General features: G+C 39.4%; 1 protein-coding gene across 2 annotated transcripts in view; it reads left to right on the forward strand.

The window, feature by feature from the left end:
- Positions 1–21,403, forward strand: part of dock1 (dedicator of cytokinesis 1) — a 187,637-nt gene that overhangs the window by 56,639 nt on the left and 109,595 nt on the right. For both annotated transcript variants that reach the window (XM_057359090.1, XM_057359091.1), the window contains exons 19-27: positions 500–597; positions 5,393–5,482; positions 5,744–5,844; positions 5,975–6,103; positions 8,473–8,581; positions 12,710–12,780; positions 14,458–14,564; positions 19,041–19,168; positions 21,192–21,287. In XM_057359090.1, coding sequence (XP_057215073.1) covers positions 500–597; positions 5,393–5,482; positions 5,744–5,844; positions 5,975–6,103; positions 8,473–8,581; positions 12,710–12,780; positions 14,458–14,564; positions 19,041–19,168; positions 21,192–21,287 — 929 coding nt within the window. The remainder of the gene's footprint in view (positions 1–499; positions 598–5,392; positions 5,483–5,743; positions 5,845–5,974; positions 6,104–8,472; positions 8,582–12,709; positions 12,781–14,457; positions 14,565–19,040; positions 19,169–21,191; positions 21,288–21,403) is intronic.

Raw genomic sequence — 21,403 nt, forward strand, 5'->3', positions numbered from 1 at the left:
CTATGGCGATCGCTATGGGAGTCGCTCAGGCGTTGCGGAGAGTTCCCCGGGGATCCATGGAAACCGTGAAACTGTTCGTAGATTACAGGTGCCGAGCAGCACAGATGAGCCCCGGTGTCATATGCGAGCATCTTCATCTCTTTAACTGCTTATTTATGCTCTGTTAATTCCAATAAAGATATTGAAAAAAAGAGTCTGACCTTATAAACCTTTGACATTGTTTACTTTCCTCTTGTCTAATATATGAACTTGAATTGTTCGATAAACTGCAAGAGATCAAATTCTCATTCTTTACTACTAAAAATAAAACGCTGAGACAAGTCATGTCTGGCTAACCCTTTACCGTGGTGAGACAGTGTAACACATCTCTTTTGTGTCTTTCTTCCATTACCAATGTTTAGAGCCAACAATTCATTTTTTTGTGTGAAGGAATATTTTACGTGCTGGTAACAGAGGTGCATATGTTAATGTGGTTTCTCGTGTTGTGTGTGTCCTGTAGTTGATCTCTTGGGGCTTCTGAAGTGGAGGTCGAACACCAGTTTACTCCAGCAGAATCTTCGTCACCTGATGAAGGTGGATGGAGGAGAAGTGGTCAAGGTACGTTTGAATCATCTGAGAGAGCTCTGGATTTATTTCACCGTCAGTCAGACCGCAGTTTTAATGGCATGCGGAAATATATGTGCTGTCAATATAACTGTTTGAAGTTGGCATGGAGACTTGCACTTTGATTTACGATTCGAAATTAGAGATGAACGCCGTGCTGTACTTCAAAAGCTTTTCGCTTATTAGTTTATTTGTAAGGCTGGCAAAAAACATGCTGAGATAGAAATGATATTTCCAGAAGTGTTTTAGATGGCTGAAGGAATGGAAACCGAGAATGTTAATTTAAAAAAAATACAGAAACCGATTAATTAGGGGAATCAAGTACTTCCTGAAAAATACGAAAAGATTAAACAAATGTTTATGGTATCAATAATTGTGAAATGAAAACAAAGTGAAGAGGGAAATCCTTTATTGTCTCCATTGACACCAGTGTTTCTCAACCAGGGGGTCGGGGGCCACTAGGAGGCCTTGGCATCATTTCAAGGGGGCCTCAAGATAATGATTTTAAATAAAATGAAATCAGCTAAAAGAACTAAACGCCAAGATATTTCGTAATGTTTGATTATTTAAAAAGAAAATACATGAGTAATACCAAGCTCCACAATATTTTATTGTGTAAAAATTGTGAGTGGGGGGACCTCAAATATTGTTGTGGAAGATGGGGGGGCCTTGAAGTGAAAAATGTTGACTACCACTGCTCTATCTATCTTATATATCTGATCTGATTAAAATGTTTTTCATTGCATCTTTTGAAGGAAGGAAGAAAGCAATTTGTATATTAAAATAATAAATAATGTATAATATATTTAAACAATAAATACACAAATTTGCCAGGTTTGGAAGAAGAATAGTAATTTTCTTAGTAAATAGTAAATACATCCTTTCTTCCTTCCTCCTTCTTTCTTTCTTTCTTTCTTTCTTTCTTTCTTTCTTTCTTTCTTTCTTTCTTTCTTTCTTTCTTTCTTTCTTTCTTTCTTTCTTTCTTTCTTTCTTTCTTTCTTTCTTTCTTTCTTTCTTTCTTTCTTTCTGTCTGTCTGTCTGTCTGTCTGTCTGTCTGTCTGTCTGTCTGTCTGTCTTTCTTTCTTTCTTTCTTTCTTTCTTTCTTTCTTTCTTTCTTTCTTTCTTTCTTTCTTTCTTTCTTTCTTCCTTCCTTCCTTCCTTCCTTTCTTTCTTTCTTTCTTTCTTTCTTTCTCATAATATCCGGCTGTGTTGATTTATGTGACTGACTCAGATTGTCCTCATGCGGTGTGTTTGAATGACGTTCTGCATTCACAGGCAGTTTAGGTCACGGAGAGATTTCTCTGAGAAGTCAAACACGTTCAAGCTGTCGTCGACCGAGAGAGAAAGATGAGGGCAGGGTTGTTTTGTGCTGTAAACGTCCCCTCAATGTCCTTCCAACATATTTTGCACCCTTTTCTGAACGTCTGAGACATAAATATAAAACACCTCACCAGAGTGAATGTGTCAGGTGTATCAAATTACAACCTAAAGACACTAAACCGTTGAGATCAACAAGACATTTTAATGTTTAACATTCAGTTTGCCCTGAAATATAATAATTCATAATGGTTTGGTTTACTGGTGTGTGTGTGTGTGTGTGTGTTAAAATAGAGTCTGAACGCTGTATTGAAATGCGTTTTGGTTTAATAGCCTTGCATGTTCTGTTAAATGTCTTTGTGCCACATCATGTTCTTGCTGTTGAAATTTATTTGTAAAACGTTGCGTTCCATAGATGGTCATCATCAATAACCGAAATGTAATTTTTTGTGTGTTAAACTGCATTCAGCATTCTCGCAAAACTGTTTGTAGTGAAGCGCTCTCTGCCCAGCATGTTTTGGCTGGAATCCCTGTTAGACGCACAGCAAGCGTTTCTGCAGGATTATGATGCCGTCCTCGCAGCTTTTATGCCTCAGCCGTGCCATCCTCCAAAATTCAATTTCCAAACTTGGCAGTTGTAGAAGGTGTTTTCAGAGCGAGTGGTCGTGTTGAACAGAACTTTCTCTCAGTCTGAGGAATCATTCACTGGATGTCCTGCTAATAAACAGACCCCGGAGTGTGTGTTTTGTGCGGCATATTAAAAAACACTTGTGTGATGTGCTATGTTAAATTAAAGTTTCCTTTAGGCCTTCAAAAAGAGAAAAATCGTACGCTTCTTGTTCCTGTAGCTCAAGGAACAAAACATCTGTTTTTGTTTACTCCTTTTGTTGTCATCTAAACACATTTTAGTTCTGCTGGATTTGCTGTAGGAGAGCATCAAGGCTGTGTTGTGTATGTGTGAATGTGCACATTTGTTTCTGTGGAGTTGGTGGGTTGGTGTTTGCTTACCTCGTTGTCATGGCAACAGTTTTGTGATGATGTCAGGGTTTGTTGGATGTTTGTTGGCATTTTTGCCATTTGTTGGGACGCTTGTGTGAACTCGTCAGTGGTGGAAAGAGTACTGGAAATGTGTACTTAAGTACAAGTACTGTTACATTGCTGAAATTGTACTCAATTACAAGTAAAAGTACTGGTGTTAAAAAAGTAATTGAGTAAAAGTAAAAATAACTCTTCTCAAAAGCTACTCAGAGTACTAGTTACTCGTTACTTTTTAGGCGGTGTTATTTAATTAATTAAGAATAATTATTAATAATCAAATTTGGAGATTTATATAGAAAATAGCTACTTTTAACAAAACACATCTTTACCTTACTGATAAAGCATATAACTGGATACAACTCAGACAAAATAACCATTCAATGTGTTGTTCTGTCCGTCTGTCTGTCTATCACGAGCTCAGTTTTCCAGTTAAAACCATTTATGCACTTCCAACACTGTTCAATCATGTGTACTAGGCCCCACAATGCAGAAATTAATCAATAAGAGCCCCAAATACTGCATGCAAAAAATGCAAAACATTTGTAACCTAAATTGCATTGGATTAACATTAACAATCATATCTGTAGAGGAGCTGGCTGATCAATTACTCAAGCTCAAGCCATCCAAGATGTATGTGACATTATTTCTTCGGTAGAACAATAAAGATTTTACCTGGAGTTGTGGTCCATGGTTTTTCATAAAATGCAAGTCCACGGGTTCATGTCTTTAAAAGTTCAAAATACAGATAGAGGCAACATAAAAGTAATCCCTGCATCTTATTTCGATGTATTGATGACGTCTTATTTAAGCGAATCGATCGAACTGTGCAAGAAACTGAACGTTATTTGCAACACTATAACTGGTAATGCAGTTTGCGAAACTGCTTCGCATGCGTCCCAATCGCATATGTTCCCTACTCACTTATAAGGGCAGAGCACTTGATGTAGAGACTTTGGTGAGAGATGGACAATTTTACCTCATGATATAGCCGTTTGGATGAAACTTGGCGAACGGAGTGATACAGGAACTCAATTTCTCCATATCTCGGATGAGTCTTCGTATTGTGTCCCTTTCCCGCAGTGACTTTTAAGTGCGCAAAACCGCCGTTTGATACGCGCCCTGCCTGCCGCACACGATCCTCCTCCTCCATGATTAAACTAAATTGGCGGCAGATGTCTTGAAATCTGTGTGACGCAAGTTTTCTATGCGCGATTTGAGTGGACGGGGTCATGTGACGGGACTGATTATTCTCTTTATCCAATCACATGAAGATTAAACATATAAAGTAGCGACGACAATGTGAGGAAAAATAGCGCAGTTAAAGTACCGATACAGCACTAAAAAAGTAAAAGTAAATGTACACTGTTTTTAAACTACTTAAAAAAGTACATTTCCTGAAAAAAACTACTCCATTACAGTCATTTGAGTATTTGTAATTCGTTACTTTACACCACTGGAACTCGTCTTTATACCATCAAGTGTGTGCGTCTCTCTCTCTCTCTCTCTCTCTCTCTCTCTCTATCTGTCTCTCTCTCAGTCGGTTTCATTACTATAATGTCCCGTCCCCTCCATAACCTGTACTTTATGATTCCTCTCTGTGGTGACTTATGTGTGTACAGCTTATTTTAAAAGCGGCATCTTAAACCCGGTGAATCTCATCTCAGGAATGGCAGATTTATGACCGTTATCGGCATCTTGTATCTGTTGCGACTCGCTCTCCGCTGAAAATATGCAGCAGCTTCGGTGTAATTCTCTGAAGCGTGTGTTTTTCTTCTCAAGGACGCACGATCTTTCTTTTCACACGCCGAATGTAATGAGAGGCCGTACCGCAGATGTGCCGAACGCTGTAATAAAACGCACGTCCGCAGTAACAACACAAACATCCGCTCGACATCAGGTGGAGAATTTCAACATTTAAATAGCTTTCACACTGAATTTATACCGCTTGAATTGGAGCAAATGTGCAAACAATCTCATTTATAAACCTCCTGTGCAAAATATGTTAAGATGCTCGCTAAGCCTTTATTCATTACACGTCTTTAATAGTATACATTCTACTTTAGATTAGTTTTGTAACTCCAGTTAGAATATTTGTGTAGTTGATGTGGTGTTTACAGTTTTGCTGTAATATTTATTACATTCAGAATAAAACGTATTACTTACGTTAATAAAAGAATTGAATGTGGTTAATTAATGGCTCTTCTGGATGTGAATTGAGTGCACATGTAGCTGGTTTTAACTTGTAGTTCTGTGATGTTGTGACGATGTCCTTGCTCACTGAGCGTCGCTTGGATGACAGCAGACATTGAAGTGGACAGCATGTGCTTTAGATTGACGGTCTATAAATCTTTTCACATTTTCTCATCCCATTACTCCAACGCTGACCATCGGCTTTAATAATCCGTGTATTGTGTGTTTGTGTGCGTGTGTGTAGTTTTTACAGGACACCTTGGATGCCCTCTTCAACATAATGATGGAGAATTCAGACAGCGAAACGTTTGATACCCTCGTGTTTGATGCTCTGGTAAAATTCATCTTCTGTGGATATAATAAATCTGTATAAATCACCATGTTCAGGGTTTTAGAAGTGTCATAGGCTTTAAATGTTTAAACTATGCTATAATAAGATTCATTTAGTCAGATCATATATTTATAGTATTGTTGTCACATTGAATTGATGTGAACTTTTGTTAAAGTCCAAACAAAGTTTTGTTTAATAAGAGTTTGCTGTGCTTCTGGCTGGTTTGGTTTTGAAGGTCTGTCTCTGTGTTTCTGCTTCTAAAAGGTTTTCATAATCGGACTGATCGCTGACAGAAAGTTCCATCATTTCAATCCTGTTCTGGAGACCTACATCCGCAAGCACTTCAGCGCCACGCTCGCTTACACGTGAGTCAAACAATATCACTGCTCAGGCTTTGTGTCTTTTATTTACTGTTCTGAGAACTGATCAGCCCTTTCTAACATGCGTGTTTTGGCAGAAGGGTTTAAAGGGTACACGTGTGTGTGTGTTTTTCAGCAAGCTGATGAGAGTGTTGAAGAACTATGTGGATAATGCCGAGAAGCTCACAGACCAGCTGCTGAAAGCCCTCAAGGCTCTGGAGTACATCTTTAAATTCATCGTGAGGTCTCGGGTTCTCTTTAACCAGTACGTCCTTTTCTCACATTAACATCTCTCTGTTGTGGGTCTGTTGTCTGGGATTATTCACACTGTGAATTTGAAATTAGGTAAACTTGTTTGCTTTTATCTGGGTCAAACCAAAACATGATTCAGACACCAGGATTTCTTGACAATGGAAAAAACTGTGTGGCATTTCCTCTCAAATCAGTTGATATTTCACTAGTTTTGACTACTCGGAGTGAATGAATTAGGTTGAATAGCTGTCAGCTATATAGAGAATACCAATTTAGAGTAAGCAGTTACCAAGCAATGCTTAACTTTGTTCAGTCGGTGGTGTAAAAGGCATTAGCAATGACAGGCAAAACATGGTCAGGTCAAAGTGTCAGAATCATTTTTGCTCACAAATATTCCTGGTAGTCCACTGTATGAACAGTTTACTTTATTTTGCTATCCTCACTTTCATAAAGGAACTACAGTGTCCTGCACTCACTAGTAAAAAAGATCAAAAATGTTATTTGGTGTCTGAATAAATTTTGTTTTGACTTTATGCTGTACAGGAAAACAACACACGATTTTCTTTCAGTGTTCAAAACCAGTTCAAGCCCCAGATACACGTGTTTAATAATCTGAATCATTTGAGACCCAACGTCATACACAATGTACAGTAATGTCTAGGGATGTAACAATATTATCGATATCGTGTTATCGCAAGAGCAAAATTGTCTCAATATTATCGTGGTCACATGACTGTATGAAACGATAGGTCTTCCCGGGCCTAACATAAAGAAAGTTAGATAAAAAAAAAAATAGATGCAATTATTTTATTTTATAAAAGGGATTTTTAGGTCATTTGACCCATCTCATACTATAACTCATACCTCTAAGCAACAGTTACGAGTCGAGGGATAAAGGAAAAAATTATGTTTATGGCACGTTTCCAAGTCATCATTTGCCACCGAAAAACCTCAACAAATACCGTACAGTGAGCCGTATACTGAGGTATTATCGTATAGTGAGATTTTGATATCATTACATCCCTGGTAATGTCATGCGTGCATGACAGTAAAATCAGTAATATGCCTTCTCAGAAATGCCTTTTTCCGAAACGTTGTTGTTGCCGAAACTGAGTTTTTAAAATGCGTAGCTGCGTGCAGAATAAGCGAGTTCTTAAAGGGATAGTACACCCGAAAACAAAAATGATATAATTTATTCACACTAATGTCCTTTATAACCTGTTTACGACTCTTTCATCTGTGGAACACAAAGAAGATATTTTGAGAAATGTCTCGGTGGTTTCGTGCTCATACAATGGAAGTCAAAGGGGTTCAATATTGTTTGGTTCCAACGTTCTTCAAACATCTTCTTTTGTGTTGTGCAGATAAAAAGAAATGCAGGGTTAGAATGACACGATGACAAGAGAATATGAAGACTGGATTCCAAGCAGATAATAACTAAAACCACATCCAGTCTGTACTCTACATCCCATCTCCTTTCGCCAATCATCTTTGTAATGTAAAAATCTTTGGGTTAGACCGAGAGCAGTGTGTCAGATCCGAACTGCCTTTCTTGACTGATGGAGGAAGTGTCTGAGACGGGCTGGATGTGGAGTGGGCAGCGCTGCTGATTTAGGTCGAGCGTGGACATGTTGAGTAATGACTGAGTCTAAATTAAGTTCAGCAGCGGTGATTAGCTTGTTGTCTTCAGGTGAAGTATGATGTGTCCCTTAAGCACTTCTTGAGAGAGCGACTCACCGCTTCATCCACCTGAACGCCTGCGAGCACTTGACACCACACACCGTTGTGAGAGACACTAATGAGGACGGGCTGATCCCGTCGAAACCCAGCACCAGCGTTTATATCCAACCCGACTGCACACGTCACATTCGTTACCTTAATAGAAAGTTAAAGTTCCTATTGTGATTGCTTGGTAACCATTTTTCTTATAGCCAAGAGTGTTCATGAAGGATTCTGACGTAAACACTTGGTTTTCGACTCGGAGCAGAGAAAAATCAAGTGGTGCTAATCGCATTAGCGAAGTCGACCGGTTGAGCGTTTTAATGAATGCGTGAAAGCAGGAATTCTCCGGATGTTTGTTTGTTTGGAGCTGTGAAGATGCCGAAAGCATCCCGTCGGCCCTCCGCCCTTCAAACTAAATCACAGAGCAATTCATCAATCTGATCAGACTGTGATCAGGAGCTGGAGTTCAGGGTGAACAGGTGGACGGGCACGCGTGCCGAGTTCACCACATTGTTCTCGATGCGCTTTGTACGGCTCCGGTCGGTTTGATGTCATGCATTAGCATTGCAAACACATGCTCACCAGTCTGTTTCCTCTGATGATGTAGATGAAATGATCATCTGCTGTCTGCGTGTGGACGTGTGTGTCTGTTTCCCTCAGGCTGTATGAGAATAAAGGCGAGAGTGATTTCATGGAGTCCCTCAGGAGCCTCTTTGCTTCCTTGAACGCCATGATGAACAGCAATGCTGACGCTACCGGAGGGGTGAAGGTGAGTCTGTCCGAAAAACTTCATGATGAGCTGCAGACGGGTGCGCTTAAGATGAGAAAATACATTTGTAATGCATATCTAAAGGGTTTTTTAGCCAAAGGGGTTTGGTTGTGACTGGATCTTTAATATATTTACAGCCGTGGATAAAATTAGGAGACCATTCCAAATTTTCATTTAATCATCATTTCAGTCGAGTGTCTGTTGAATATTAAGAAAATCAAACCTCAGGAGTGACACAAAGTCATCCAACAGCAATGTGAAAGACGCATGAAAACTGTGATCAAAATCCAGGTCACATAAAAAATAATTAAGCTTTTCCTAAATACATGTAGAAATATGACTGTCGTATTGCTTAAAAGTGAATCTGAACTTGTTTTCTTTGCCATATTTGAGGTCTGAAAAAGTGCACAGCATCTTTTCTGTTATTATTGTTTCTCCAGTTTTCATTTTCTGCAAATGAATGCAAATAGAAACAATATTTTTGTTTGATATTTGGGAGACATATTGTTAGTAGTTCACGGGATGGCACATAAAATGATCATTTGCACATAAATAGTAAACTCAAAAAAACGGAAAATAATTTTGAATTGATCTCTTTAGTTTTTCAACGGCTGTATACATAAACACTTAAAATTGAGAATTTACAGTTCTGTTGTTAAAGGATGTTTGTCCCTCAACATGACACAACGACATGAGGGTGACATGTCCATGTTTTGGTCAGTTGTCTCTTTTTAATGATGTTAAAAGAACGCTCAGAACGCTGCTTTATTACCTCTAGAACGGTGGTTCTCAAACTGGGGGCCCCAAGATTGATCCGGGGGGCCACAGATTTTGTGGCATTTAATGAAATCTAGAAAATGATCATAGGTTTTATGTAATCAAACATCATGAAAAAAGACCGCCAACCGCAGGTATTGTTGTTCCAGCACTGGATAACTGAATATGTTTTTGGCTTAATTAACATTCTAAGTTTAAGATTATAGGTTTTCATCTGGGGGGGGCCGCAAAGTGATGCACTCTACACAAAGGGGGCTTACAATGAAAAGGTTTGAGAACCACTGCTCTAGAAAACCAAAGATATGTTGTTTTCTGTCTGCCCTGAGCTCTTTTCATCTTCTGAACGCGTTTGTGTGTCTTCTCTCTCCGCTGTGGCTGCTTCACCATCTTTAGCTTCTCCTCAAGGTATTTTCTATCTCTGCTTCTCTCTTTCCATCTGTTTTCTTGCTCCTCCTCCATTTGTCTTCCGTTGTCACTGTCCTTGACCTGTCACGTCGCCTCATTTCTGTGTTAATACACCTCATGTGTAACACACCAAACATCAGGTCTGTCCGGAGTCCCGCAGGTGTGCTGCTGGATCAGATCTGACTGGTTATGGGGCGATCCACATTTCGCGTCTTTTGACGTGTGGCAAGCGCGCTCAAATAGGGGGCGACGCGGTCGTGATGCGCATGCGGTGCGACGCTACCATTTTTCTAGGCGCATTGGCGTCGCATCGAGATGAAAATATTTCAACTTTACAGAATGCCGCACGCGCACCCCAGGTCATGTCACAAGAACCAACCAACCAATATAGACAAGCTCGGTGAAGATGGAGACCCAGATGATCACATCATTAATAAATCTAATATCAGTGCGTATAATCCATATATCCTTTGTTTATACCTCCTCGTCTCAACGGCTAGCATGGCCCATGGTTGCTTAGCAACGACAGATGACAGTAGAGCTCAAACTCCTAGGCGCTTTGGAAAAAAAGAGAAAGCAGTGCGACTCGTGTTTTCCGCGCGATTTGAAACGCGAAATGTGAATCGCCCCTTTGTTAAAGAAGTACTTCACTTTAAAATTAAAATGTTGTTAGTATTTGCTTCAACTTCATGTTATTCCAACACTGTATGACTAATAATGACAAGCACTTATTTTCAACCTGTTTATGTGGTTTTACACGCAAATTTAGCTTTCCTCCTGTGATGTGTATCGTCCGTGTGATGGTCTCAAACCTTCTATGATGTCATGGTTGCAAACCTCTCAGTCTTATTGGTGCATTACCGTCGCACATCAGATCAAACGTAAGGTGCGTTATAGGACGCGAGCTGTTTTTTTTGGAAACACTTGAACCGCGAGACCTCATTTCCCCGCTAACTCTCAAGTTAAATCGCACCAGATGTGGGCTGCTGGAGAGAGAATTTATCAAATGGGAAACTTCTTAACCCATCCATCACTCCTCGCCGCCTCTGTTGACTCGAGGTTCGCAGCTTTTCTGACACTTTTTTGCTTTTAAATGATTTCAAAGTACATCAGAATTTGACGTGATGATAAAGATCAAACAAAGTGCGGCCGCTTTTAAACAAAGGCTGTAAATCTCAGGACTCCCACGTTTTCATGTGTGACTGGAATAAAACGAGACATTTAGCTGCCGGTTGTTTCATTCTTTAAAGAGCGTTTCGAACCCTGCAAATCGAAGCGATTGGTGGTTAAGGTTGATTCGGAAACCGGGGCAAACTTGGCCGTCGGGTTGTTCAGATGACAAAATTTAAGGAGCGGCTATCACAACCAGTTAAGGTTTGGGTTGCATCGTTTGTTTAACGTAAGTGCACCATCCAAAATGTCAATTCCCCACATTCACATCTCCAGCCACAGTCGCAACAGCTGATGAGAATGAAGGAGAAACATTGGAGACGACGACAGGTCATGAGCAAGTGTAGCGCTTCACAGCTGGCCCTTCTGCACACCAGACGGCAGACAGCGTTTGCTTTTCCATTAATATTGATCCATATGTGAAACACGGCAGTTATTAAAACTGAGACAAAGTCAATATTTAGGGCATGATGTTGTGTCTGTCAGGCATGTTAAAACATTCAACATCTTTCATTAGATCAAAACAGCATCTGTGCTTAGCTTGCTTGTGTTGTGATGTTTTTGATGACAGACAGATGGACACAGGTGTGACGTCTGTGATTGACAGGTGTCATTCTATTAGATCAACACGCCCCATCCTATCATAGAAACTAAGTACAGGAATAAGAAATAAGAGTAGAGGATTTTTTTTGTACAGACATTCAGATTCCACTGAACCAGGATTCATGATATTTGTAGAAACGGCCCAGTTTGAATTTGGTCTTGAACTTTTTTAGCACTTTTGCTTCACTGTCTAGTCCAACAACAAATGTATCTGCCAAACAACTGTGAAGCTAAAGTCTTTAATCAAATTGAATACTTGAAATCACGGGAAGCCGGTGGAGTACTTTCACTTGAAGTCCATCACAGAGCACTAGAAAAGGAACATTAAGGGATGCTGTAGAGAGAATCGAAGACGCAGGTTCTCAAACTATTGATAGGTGTGGTGGGAGCAGTGTTGGGTGTAACTAGTTACTAAGTAATTAGTGAAAGTAATTTAATTACTTTCCCCTTGAAAAAGTTAAGTAAGGGATTACTCTTATTTTTTCTGTAATTTAATTACAGTTACTTCTGATGTAATTAAACTAAATACTTTGTGTAATATATGTGTGTGCAATAGTGGAATTAACATCAAAATTCAAAGTCTAACTTTAAAATCTGTGCTTTAATGTATAATTCTCACATTTGTAATACTTTGGTCAGTTAATAAGAGTACTTTATGTAGTTTATATTATTGATTTGAATGAATTAAAAGAGCCCTTTCATGCCTATCCTTGAATCACTTAACTAATCAAGGTTGATAGGATATAGAAAGTAATTAGTAATAAGTAACTAAATACTTTTTGGAGAGAGTAATTTGTACAGTAATCGAATTACACTATTGAATATGTAATTAGTAACTAGTAATTAATTACTTTTTGAGAGTAACTTTCCCAACACTGGGTGGGAGTTTGTTGGAGTAAATCTATAAATGATAAGTAAATAATAAAAATGATAAATGGAAGTGAACGTCTGGTTTACATGGGGCTCAACTTCCATTGATAGGCCCGAATGATGCCGGATTTGGTTACACAATCACTAACAACCCAATTCACTAACTGTTAATATTTGTTTGAAAGAACATTTTTATTCCTGATTGTTACTTGCCGGGTTTGGCAATGTACTTTCTTGTCATTTTTGGTTTCTGTATTATTTGATTATTGATAATGTGGTATTTATCTTTTGCTTGAATTCTAGGGTGCGGCGCTGAAATACGTCCCCACTATCGTCAATGATCTCAAACTGGTCTTTGATCCAAAGGAGCTCAGGTGAGTTTACATCATCACATCCCCAATGTCCTCCGACTAAATCACCATTTTTTATAGCCACTTTAATATCCTGCAACAATTTTATATTTAACAAGCAATTTAGCAATAAGTCCCTCCTCAAAATCGTCAGGATTTTTAAGATTTAAAACAAGTCGTAATGAAGTCTTTCTGACCTTTAAATCACAAAAATGTTACGCATCCTCTCTCTCTCTCTTGGTGTTTTTCTGCTCGTTCTGCTCATGTGTCATCTGATCACGTCTGTGAGACTCATAATGAATTCAGGTCTGGTTTGTGGAGTGATTTCATGAAAAGCGGCATTTCTGTGATGCGATGCTCAGAAAGCAGCTCTCATCATCTTCCTCATAGACTTTTGCTCGAACACGTCGCTTTGCTGCTCAAGTATCTCGCGCGCGCTTTAGATTGCACACACAGTCGCTGCAAAGTGATGCGGTTGCCGTGGAGACGCAGCGGTCACTCAGCGATCTTGTCTGTTGGTCTGGATAATGCGTTTATCCCTGAGTGGCATTATAATGGAGTTATGTGGCTCTTATGATGGCTCAATGTACTGCTCTCACAGCGGTGTGTTTGTTAGCACGAATCCTGCTGTGACGCGTTCCTGAAATGCATCCCTGACAATGGCCAATTTTCAAAGACGTGACATTTTCGCGAGACGTTTTATACCAGCGGGATTCGTGTTCCATTCCCTCAGTAATCTGTATTCGTGTTGTTTCTCTTTAAATGTTAATAGATAAATGGATGAGCCAGAGAGAGACAGAGAGAGTCATCACATATCTGTATACACACAGGAGCATTAAATCAAATCTCTTCCCTTTCCCTGTTTTCTTTTGCCTTTGATTTATTTCCATTTTTCCCTTTTTAATTAATTGTCATTCATTTTTCTTTTTCTTTCTGTTCCCCTCCTTTCTTTTCTATGTTGTATTGCAAACACGGCGTGAACACATTCTCGAGTGCCTCATTGCTCATATGAAACATTTATAGCATCACACCTGGTTTTCGGATAGGCCTGTTTTCTCTGTCATGGAATAGTATTTGCTTAGCAGAGATGTCGCAGACGCCACACAGTCACGGACCAAACAAATGTTGAATGAGGTCGTGTGTGAGCTCTGTGAGACCTCTCTCTTCACATCCTCCTCTCTTCAAGTGGCAGTTGTGTGCACATAAAGAGCGGCCGCGCGTGTGTGTTGGGTTTTATTCAGATGTGCACAGAGAGGCATGGCCCGGGGCAGTCGGCATGTTTTAGAAATGAGCTGTCGCTTCAACAGGAGGTGGAGACCCTGAGATCAAACTCTCACACGCAGACACCTGCACCCGCTCCACACCGCTCGCTTCTCACATTTTTCAGGATTTTAAAGGGAGAGTTCACCCAAAAGTAAAAACGCTGTCGTTTATTTACACTCGCGGGTATGTAAACCTGTACATGACACTTTCGTCTGTGGAAGAAGATATTTTGTGTTCAGACAATCAAGTTATTCGTTTGGTTATCGACATTCTTCAAAATATCTTCTTTTGTGTTCCGCAGAAGAAAAATAGCTTTGAAATGACATTATGTTCTTGGGTTCTCCAATTAATTCATAATAAAATACAAAATCTATGTCAAAACAGTTCATGTTTGCTGAATGCAAATGTAAATGTCTCTCTCGCGCTCTCTTTTTCCAGTAAGCTGTTCAGTGAGTTTATTCTCAAAGTTCCTCTGGGGCGTCTGGTGAAGCAGAAGTTGATCTGCATGATTGACATCGTCCACAGCGACCTCTTCACCCAGCATGGTACGCACACACACACACACACACACACACAGTAAAGGTCAGTGTCTGACCGCAGCTGTATTTGATGTTGTCACTGGAGGGTTTGTGGATTTTCAGGTCTGTGATGATCTGAACTCTGATTTATACATTTGAGATGTATTATGTTAACTACCTATTAGAAGCTCATCATCAACTTCAGTGGTCAGTGGAAAGGAAATATTTGCTGTGAATATTGGGCATCTCTTTTCATCTAATCAGAAAACTCTTTCTATCGATTATAATGTTTGAATGGAGGGTTAACTCAAAAATGAAGTGTTGTTTTTTTTACTTGTTGTTTCAGACCCATACGTGAGTACACAATGACAGTTTTTATGCAATGACGGATAAAATAAAATAATGATCAGCCTGAAGTTCTCCAGCCCTAGCAGATCTCCTGCTGAATGTTTCTCACATATATTTATGCATCATGATGTTTTGTGTGTGATGATGACTAAGGTTTCTGTGTGCCACAATGTGTTTGTTTAGTGCAGTGTGTGTGTTTGTGTGTGTGTGTGTTGTGCATGTTTTTAGTGCAGCGTGTGTGCGTGCATGTGTGTGTGTGTGTTGTGCATGTTTTTAGTGCAGTGTGTGTGTGTGTGTGTGTTGTGTGTTGTGCATGTTTTTAGTGCAGTGTGTGTGTGTGTGTTGTGCATGTTTTTAGTGCAGCGTGCGTGCGTGCGTGTGTGTGTGTGTTGTGCATGTTTTTAGTGCAGTGTGTGTGTTTGTGTGTGTGTGTGTTGTGCATGTTTTTAGTGCAGCGTGTAGTGTGCTGTGTGTGTGTGGGTGCATGTTTTTAGTGCAGTGTGTGTGTGTGTGTGTGTTGTGTGTTGTGCATGTTTTTAGTGCAGTGTGTGTGTGTGTGTTGTGCATGTTTTTAGTGCAGCGGTGTGCGTGCTGTGTGTGTGTGTGGCATGTTGTTTGTGCAGTGTGTTTAGTGTCAGTGTGTGTGTGTGTGTGTTGTGTGTGTTGTGCATGTTTTGGATGTTTTTTGCAGTGCGTGTGTGTGTTGTGTGTTGTGTGTTGTGTCATGTTTTAGTGCAGCAGGTGTGTGCTGGTGGCGTGTGTGTTGTGTGTTGTGCAGTGTTTGTTTAGTGTCATTGCGTGTGTGTGTGTGTGTGTGTGTGTGTTCATGTTTTAGGCTGTGTGTGTGTGTGTTTATGTTTTGCAGGTCGTGCGTGGTCAGTTTGTCAGTGTGTGTGTGTGTGTGTTGTGCATGTTTTTAGTGCAGTGTGCGTGTGTGTGTGTGTGTGTGTGTCTGTTTTGTGCATGTTTGTGTGTGTGTGGTGTTCAGTGTGTGTGTGTGTGTGTTGGTGCATGTTTTTAGTGGCAGTGTGTAGTGTGCGTGTGTGTGCATGTTTTTAAGTGCAGTGTGTGTTGTGTGTGTGTTGTGTGCATGTTTTTAGTGCGTTAGTGTGTAGTGTGTGCGTGTGTGTGTGTGCTGTGTGTGTGTGTGTGTGGTGTGTGTGTGGTGTGTGTGTTGTGTGTGGTGTGTGTGTGTGTGTGTGTGTGTGTGTGTGTGTGTGTGTGTGTGTGTGTGTGTGTGTGTGGTGTGTTTTTAGTGGGCATGTGTGTGTGTGTGTGTGTGTGTGTGTGTGTGTGTGTGTGTGTGTGTGTGTGTGTGTGTGTGTGTGTGTTTTTAGTGCAGTGCTGTGCTGTGTGTGTGTGTTTGGTGTCTATGTCTGGAGGTGATGTGCAGTGTTAAATCAGTGACATATGGAAGCTCTGTGGGTAGGTTTTAAGGAGATGCACGTCATTCAGCTGTAATTATGGGATGTCTCCTGCTCTCACTTAATTAAATGACTCTCACACACACACACATTCTGTCATCATTTTTTCACCCTCCTGAAATTTGGAGACCAGTATAAATGACTTTGTTCTGATAAAAACAGAGAAAGATATTTGGAAGAATGTTAGTAATTTTCACTTCCGGGACATCATTGACTACCATAGTAGGAAAAATTGAATGGTAGTCAAATGTCCCCCAGAACTGTTTGCTTTCATACATTTTTCAAAACATCTCACTTTGTGTTCAATAGAACAAAAAATATATATATTTTCTACTATGGTAGTGGATGATGTTCCAGAACCGAAAATAACAGACATTCTTCCAAATATCTTCCTTTGTGTTCAACAGAACAAAGAAATGTATACAGGTTTGGAAAGATCTAAGGGTGAGTAAATGATGACAGAATTATTTTTTGGGTGAATCCCTTTAAGGTTTGTTGAAAGTGAATTGTGTGACCGTTTAAACCGGTTCAGTAGATGTCTAGCAGTGTAAACGCTCTCTCTGGAGGCTGTCTCTATGTAAGATTTACATTTCAAATGTTGTTGAGACACACATGGTGAAGATTTGCATGTTTTACTGAGGTTCTGTGAGCTCGGACTCCTCCAGCATGAGGTTGTGAGTGCCAGTAGCTTCTGTGGAATAAATGAACACAAATGGGCTCGTCTGACCTGAACAAATGTGACCCTGGATCACAAAACCAGTCTTAAGTAGCACGGGAACATTTTTAGTAAAAGACAAAAATACATTGTGTGGGTCAAAATTATCGATTTTTCTTTTATGCCAAAAATCATTAGGATATTAAGTAAAGATCATGATCCATGAAGATATTTTGTAAATTCCCTACCTTAAATATATAAAAACTTTATTTTTGTGAGTGGATGGTCTGCCACAGTGCCCCAGATTAACAACTTCAAAGGCAATTTTCTCAATATTTTGATTTTTTTGCGCTCTCAGATTCCAGAGTTTTAAACGGTTGTATCTCAGCCAGATATTGTCCTATTCTAACAACTCATATATCTATAGAAAGTTCTCAATTTCGAAAAATTGACCCATAAGACTGGTTTTGTTGTCCAGGGTCACAAATGTGCTGAGCACGCTCTCGGCTTGTTGAAAAATGTCTTTGTGCCTGCGTCTGCTTGTGTGTTTATTCCATTTCAACATAAACGTGTCACTTAGAAATTGATTTTCGACCACGATTCAAGTTACAGGTGCATCTGAACTTTTCGCTCTTCAGATGCTCAGTTCTGCTGCTTCCCACCATTAAAGTAGTTCACTAAAAATGCTAAACTGAATAGAGGAAGCAGTTCGTGATGATGCCTGATGTAGTGATGCTGAGAGTGAGTTTATGATGATGCATTTTAAAACGCTACGACGCATGAACGTGCAAATTTTTGATCACATGCAGTACATAGTCTGTGTTTTTCAGCTGTAGCGCAGCACACGTTAGCATCCGAGGTGTTGCAGCACATTTGACGCATCATTACTACTACTACCACGACTGCAAGTTGTGACAACTAACAAGGACACCACAAATATACTGCATCCTCATCCAAATTAAATTCAGTTGTATATTTGCTGATGTGTCCTGGGTATATCCAGATCTTTTTCACCACTCTCCTTATAAATTGGGATTTATGTTTGTTGGGAAGAATAAATAAGGCTTCTCTGGAAACACACAGAATACGCCGGGACACTGATGTGAGGAGCCTCGATTTATTCCGCCGTGACCCTGATTTGTAATTTTAGCCAGTGAAATGCTTTCTGAGAGTTCACGGGCAGGTCAGGTGTTTATTTCATACAGAAGTGTGTGCAGTCATGAAGAGGAGAATGTGCATTTGTTTCTTTGAAGTAAAACTCACTGAACGGCGAGATAAATGAGCTTTCAGAAGACCTGTGGAAATTGTGAGTGCGTGTGTGTTTTGTTTAGTAGTGACTGCTTATGAAAGAAAAACTCATTTGTATTGATTTAGCTCTTGCACAAAGTCCCGCCTCCCTCGTTGACGGACAGATTAGATGACACGCGGCACATACTTGATTTCTCTGTAGTGATGAAGCGAATGTCAATCTGCACTTTCAAATGAAATATCATTACTTCAGCTGTCAGATCTCAGTGAAATATTTATCCGCACACTTTCATGTCTGCATGCGGCTCAAGTGCGCGCGCGCGTGCATGCGTGTGTTTGAAAGCAGAATGCAGAGACATCTGTTTGACTTTGTCAACAGGCGTTTTAATTGCCAATAATTGAGATCATGGGCATTCATTGATCATTCTCAGAAGGCTTCTTTTCTATCGAGTCGGTTACTGAAATGCAGCTCAATGGGTAGAGCCCAAAGGTCATGGGTTCGATTCCCAGTCAACACACAAACTGAGGAAAAGAAGATTAACATGCATTTAATGTAATGTTTGATGCTTTGATAAAGGTTTGTGCCCAGTGTGTATTGCATGTGATGAAAAATATAAAGTTGGCAGACAAACTTTTCCACGTTTGTAGCCCTATTTTGTACCACTGCCCTTATTTTGTGCACTTGAGGTTCTTCACTATCACATTTAGGGATAATGTTATTCATGAGCGTTATAATGCTGTCCTGCTCTATCCATGTTGTATTGGCACAGTGTGTTTTTCTGTGCGTTCACCTGACTTCTGTGTCGCTGCGTTTGTGTGTTTGTGTAGACTGCCGGGAGATCCTGTTGCCTCTCATGACGGATCAGCTGAAATTACACCTGGAGAATCAGGAAGAGCTGGACTCCTGCTGTCAGTTACTCAGCAACATCCTGGAGGTTCTCTACCGGAGTGATGTAGTAAGAACACGCACCATCCCAGCGCTCACACAATGTCCTGCGAATCCATGGCACTTGGTGGCGATTCAGATTTTCATATAGGAAAAACGCAATGAAAACTGATGACTCATCTTGCACCAAACAGACTTTTGGCCAATCAGATGCCGTCTAGAATAAAAATGTTCCTCCCCCTCAATAGCATTTGTGCTACGTATATTTTGGGCCATGATAGAGGGTGTGTTTGCATACACACACGTGCTGTTTTCTCCAGTTGTGTATAAGCGACTACAGCGCTGAGATGAGGTTTCCTTTTAACCTGTCATCGCACGTGTGTGTTGACTTCATAAGCGTGTGCGTGCGTTTGTGTTGCGTAACACACACGTCACACTCATACGCAGAGCTTTTACACACTTTTAAAAAGCTTGTTTAATAATTCACAATCGGCACTCTGTGTGTGTGTCACTGCTGGCAGAGAGTGGGATGGGATCGTTTCATCACCCCACTGAGATTTGGTGTTTAACAGAATCTTACTGTATGAGCCATTTTAATATCTCTGTCTTTGATTGCATCACTCTCACAGGTTTACATCTTTCTGATTCTGTTCAGCACAGGGTCCAGGATGACATTGTTGATGCACCTGCTGAATCTTTGTTAGACTTGTGCCGGTGTTCAGTAACACGGTTTATCCTGATTTGATGCTTACTGTGGGCATTTCCAAATATTGTAAATAATTCTAGATATCTTACTTGCATAATTGTTGACCTTTCTCTGACAGTGACATAATTCATGTCAGTCAGTCAGTCAAGATTAAAAGTGATTGAATGCATATATCTTTTTAAGCGCGCTCATAATTTTTTTTCAATGAATTTCAATTAAATTTTATTTCTGTAGTGCTTTTCACATTTTTGCATTGTTGCAAAGCAGCTTCACATGCTGAATATATATAGAAAATATAGAATACATTATATAAGAATAAATGGCATTATTGCAATTTTCTCAACACAATGTATTTTGATAACACTGATATTGATCAAATTTGTAATGCTAATAAACTAAAATAACGTCAAAAATGTTTAATGCATAAATAAATGAAAAGCTACACTCTAAAATGTTTAACTGTGATTTACTCAATTTTTGGTGAAACAATTTACACTCAAAAAATTGAGTACATTTTAAAGTTGTAAAATCAATGAAATATACAGTTAAAATTGAGTAAATGTGAGTTAAAAAATTAAGTAAATCTGAGTAACTCAAATATCTCACCAAAAATATAATTAAAACTTATTTCTTTTAATTAAATAAACTTAAATAATATATGTAGGTTTTAGAGAAATTAACTTTTATTTTGAATACATTTTTTACATGTCCCACTGAAAAAATCACTTAAATGGTTTTAAAAGATTTTATCAAGTTAATATAGCTGTTTATTTTTGAGACATTTACTAAGCCTCTGAATTCTTTTGGTGGCACCAACAAATTATTATGTTGCTATTGATGACTATTAATTTGAACACGCAGTAATACTGTGATTATACTGTATATCATGATAAAGTCCTTGCAATTATCATGATGTAAAAACCTGATTCTGTCAAGTTTCTACAGGCCCAAAACATAGCTGTTAATCAAAAATTGTCATTGATTTGTATTGTTCCTAAAATTTCATTTAAATCAAGAACTATTGTGCAGTTCTTTAGGCATTAACATGCCAGCTGGCAAGAGCTTGTTTTATTTACTTGGCAAAGCTGATTTTTATATCCATTTGATGCTTGGCAAGTGTTAATGTAAGACCCTGTGCTGTGCATTTGTTGGTGTTTCTTGTTACTCCATTAACACATCACAATCTTTTATTTTCTCTCTAATGCCCGCTGATGAGTTGATATATAGTTATATATATATATATGTAGTAGTTATATAGTTATAGTATATAGTTATTTTAACACACCCTAACTTAACACAGTCTGTTGTTTTAACACCACGATGACTTTTGTTAATGGGTTAGGGTTAGCTTTTTATTTTATTTTTTACAGTTTTTTGTGTTTTTTAGGGTCTGACCCAGCGGCACGTGCAGATCATAATGGAGAAACTCTTGAGGACGGTCAACAGAACTGTGATTTCAATGGGCAGAAATTCTCCTCTCATAGTGAGTTAAAGATCTCTCTCTCTCTCTCTCTCTCTGTCTCTCTCTCTCTCTCTCTCTCTCTCTCTCTCTCTCTCTCTCTCTCTCTCTCTCTCTCTCTCTCTCTCTCTCTCTCTCTC

The sequence above is a fragment of the Triplophysa rosa genome, linkage group LG18, assembly GCF_024868665.1.
Source record: "Triplophysa rosa linkage group LG18, Trosa_1v2, whole genome shotgun sequence".
NCBI classification, from domain to species: Eukaryota; Metazoa; Chordata; class Actinopteri; order Cypriniformes; family Nemacheilidae; genus Triplophysa; species Triplophysa rosa.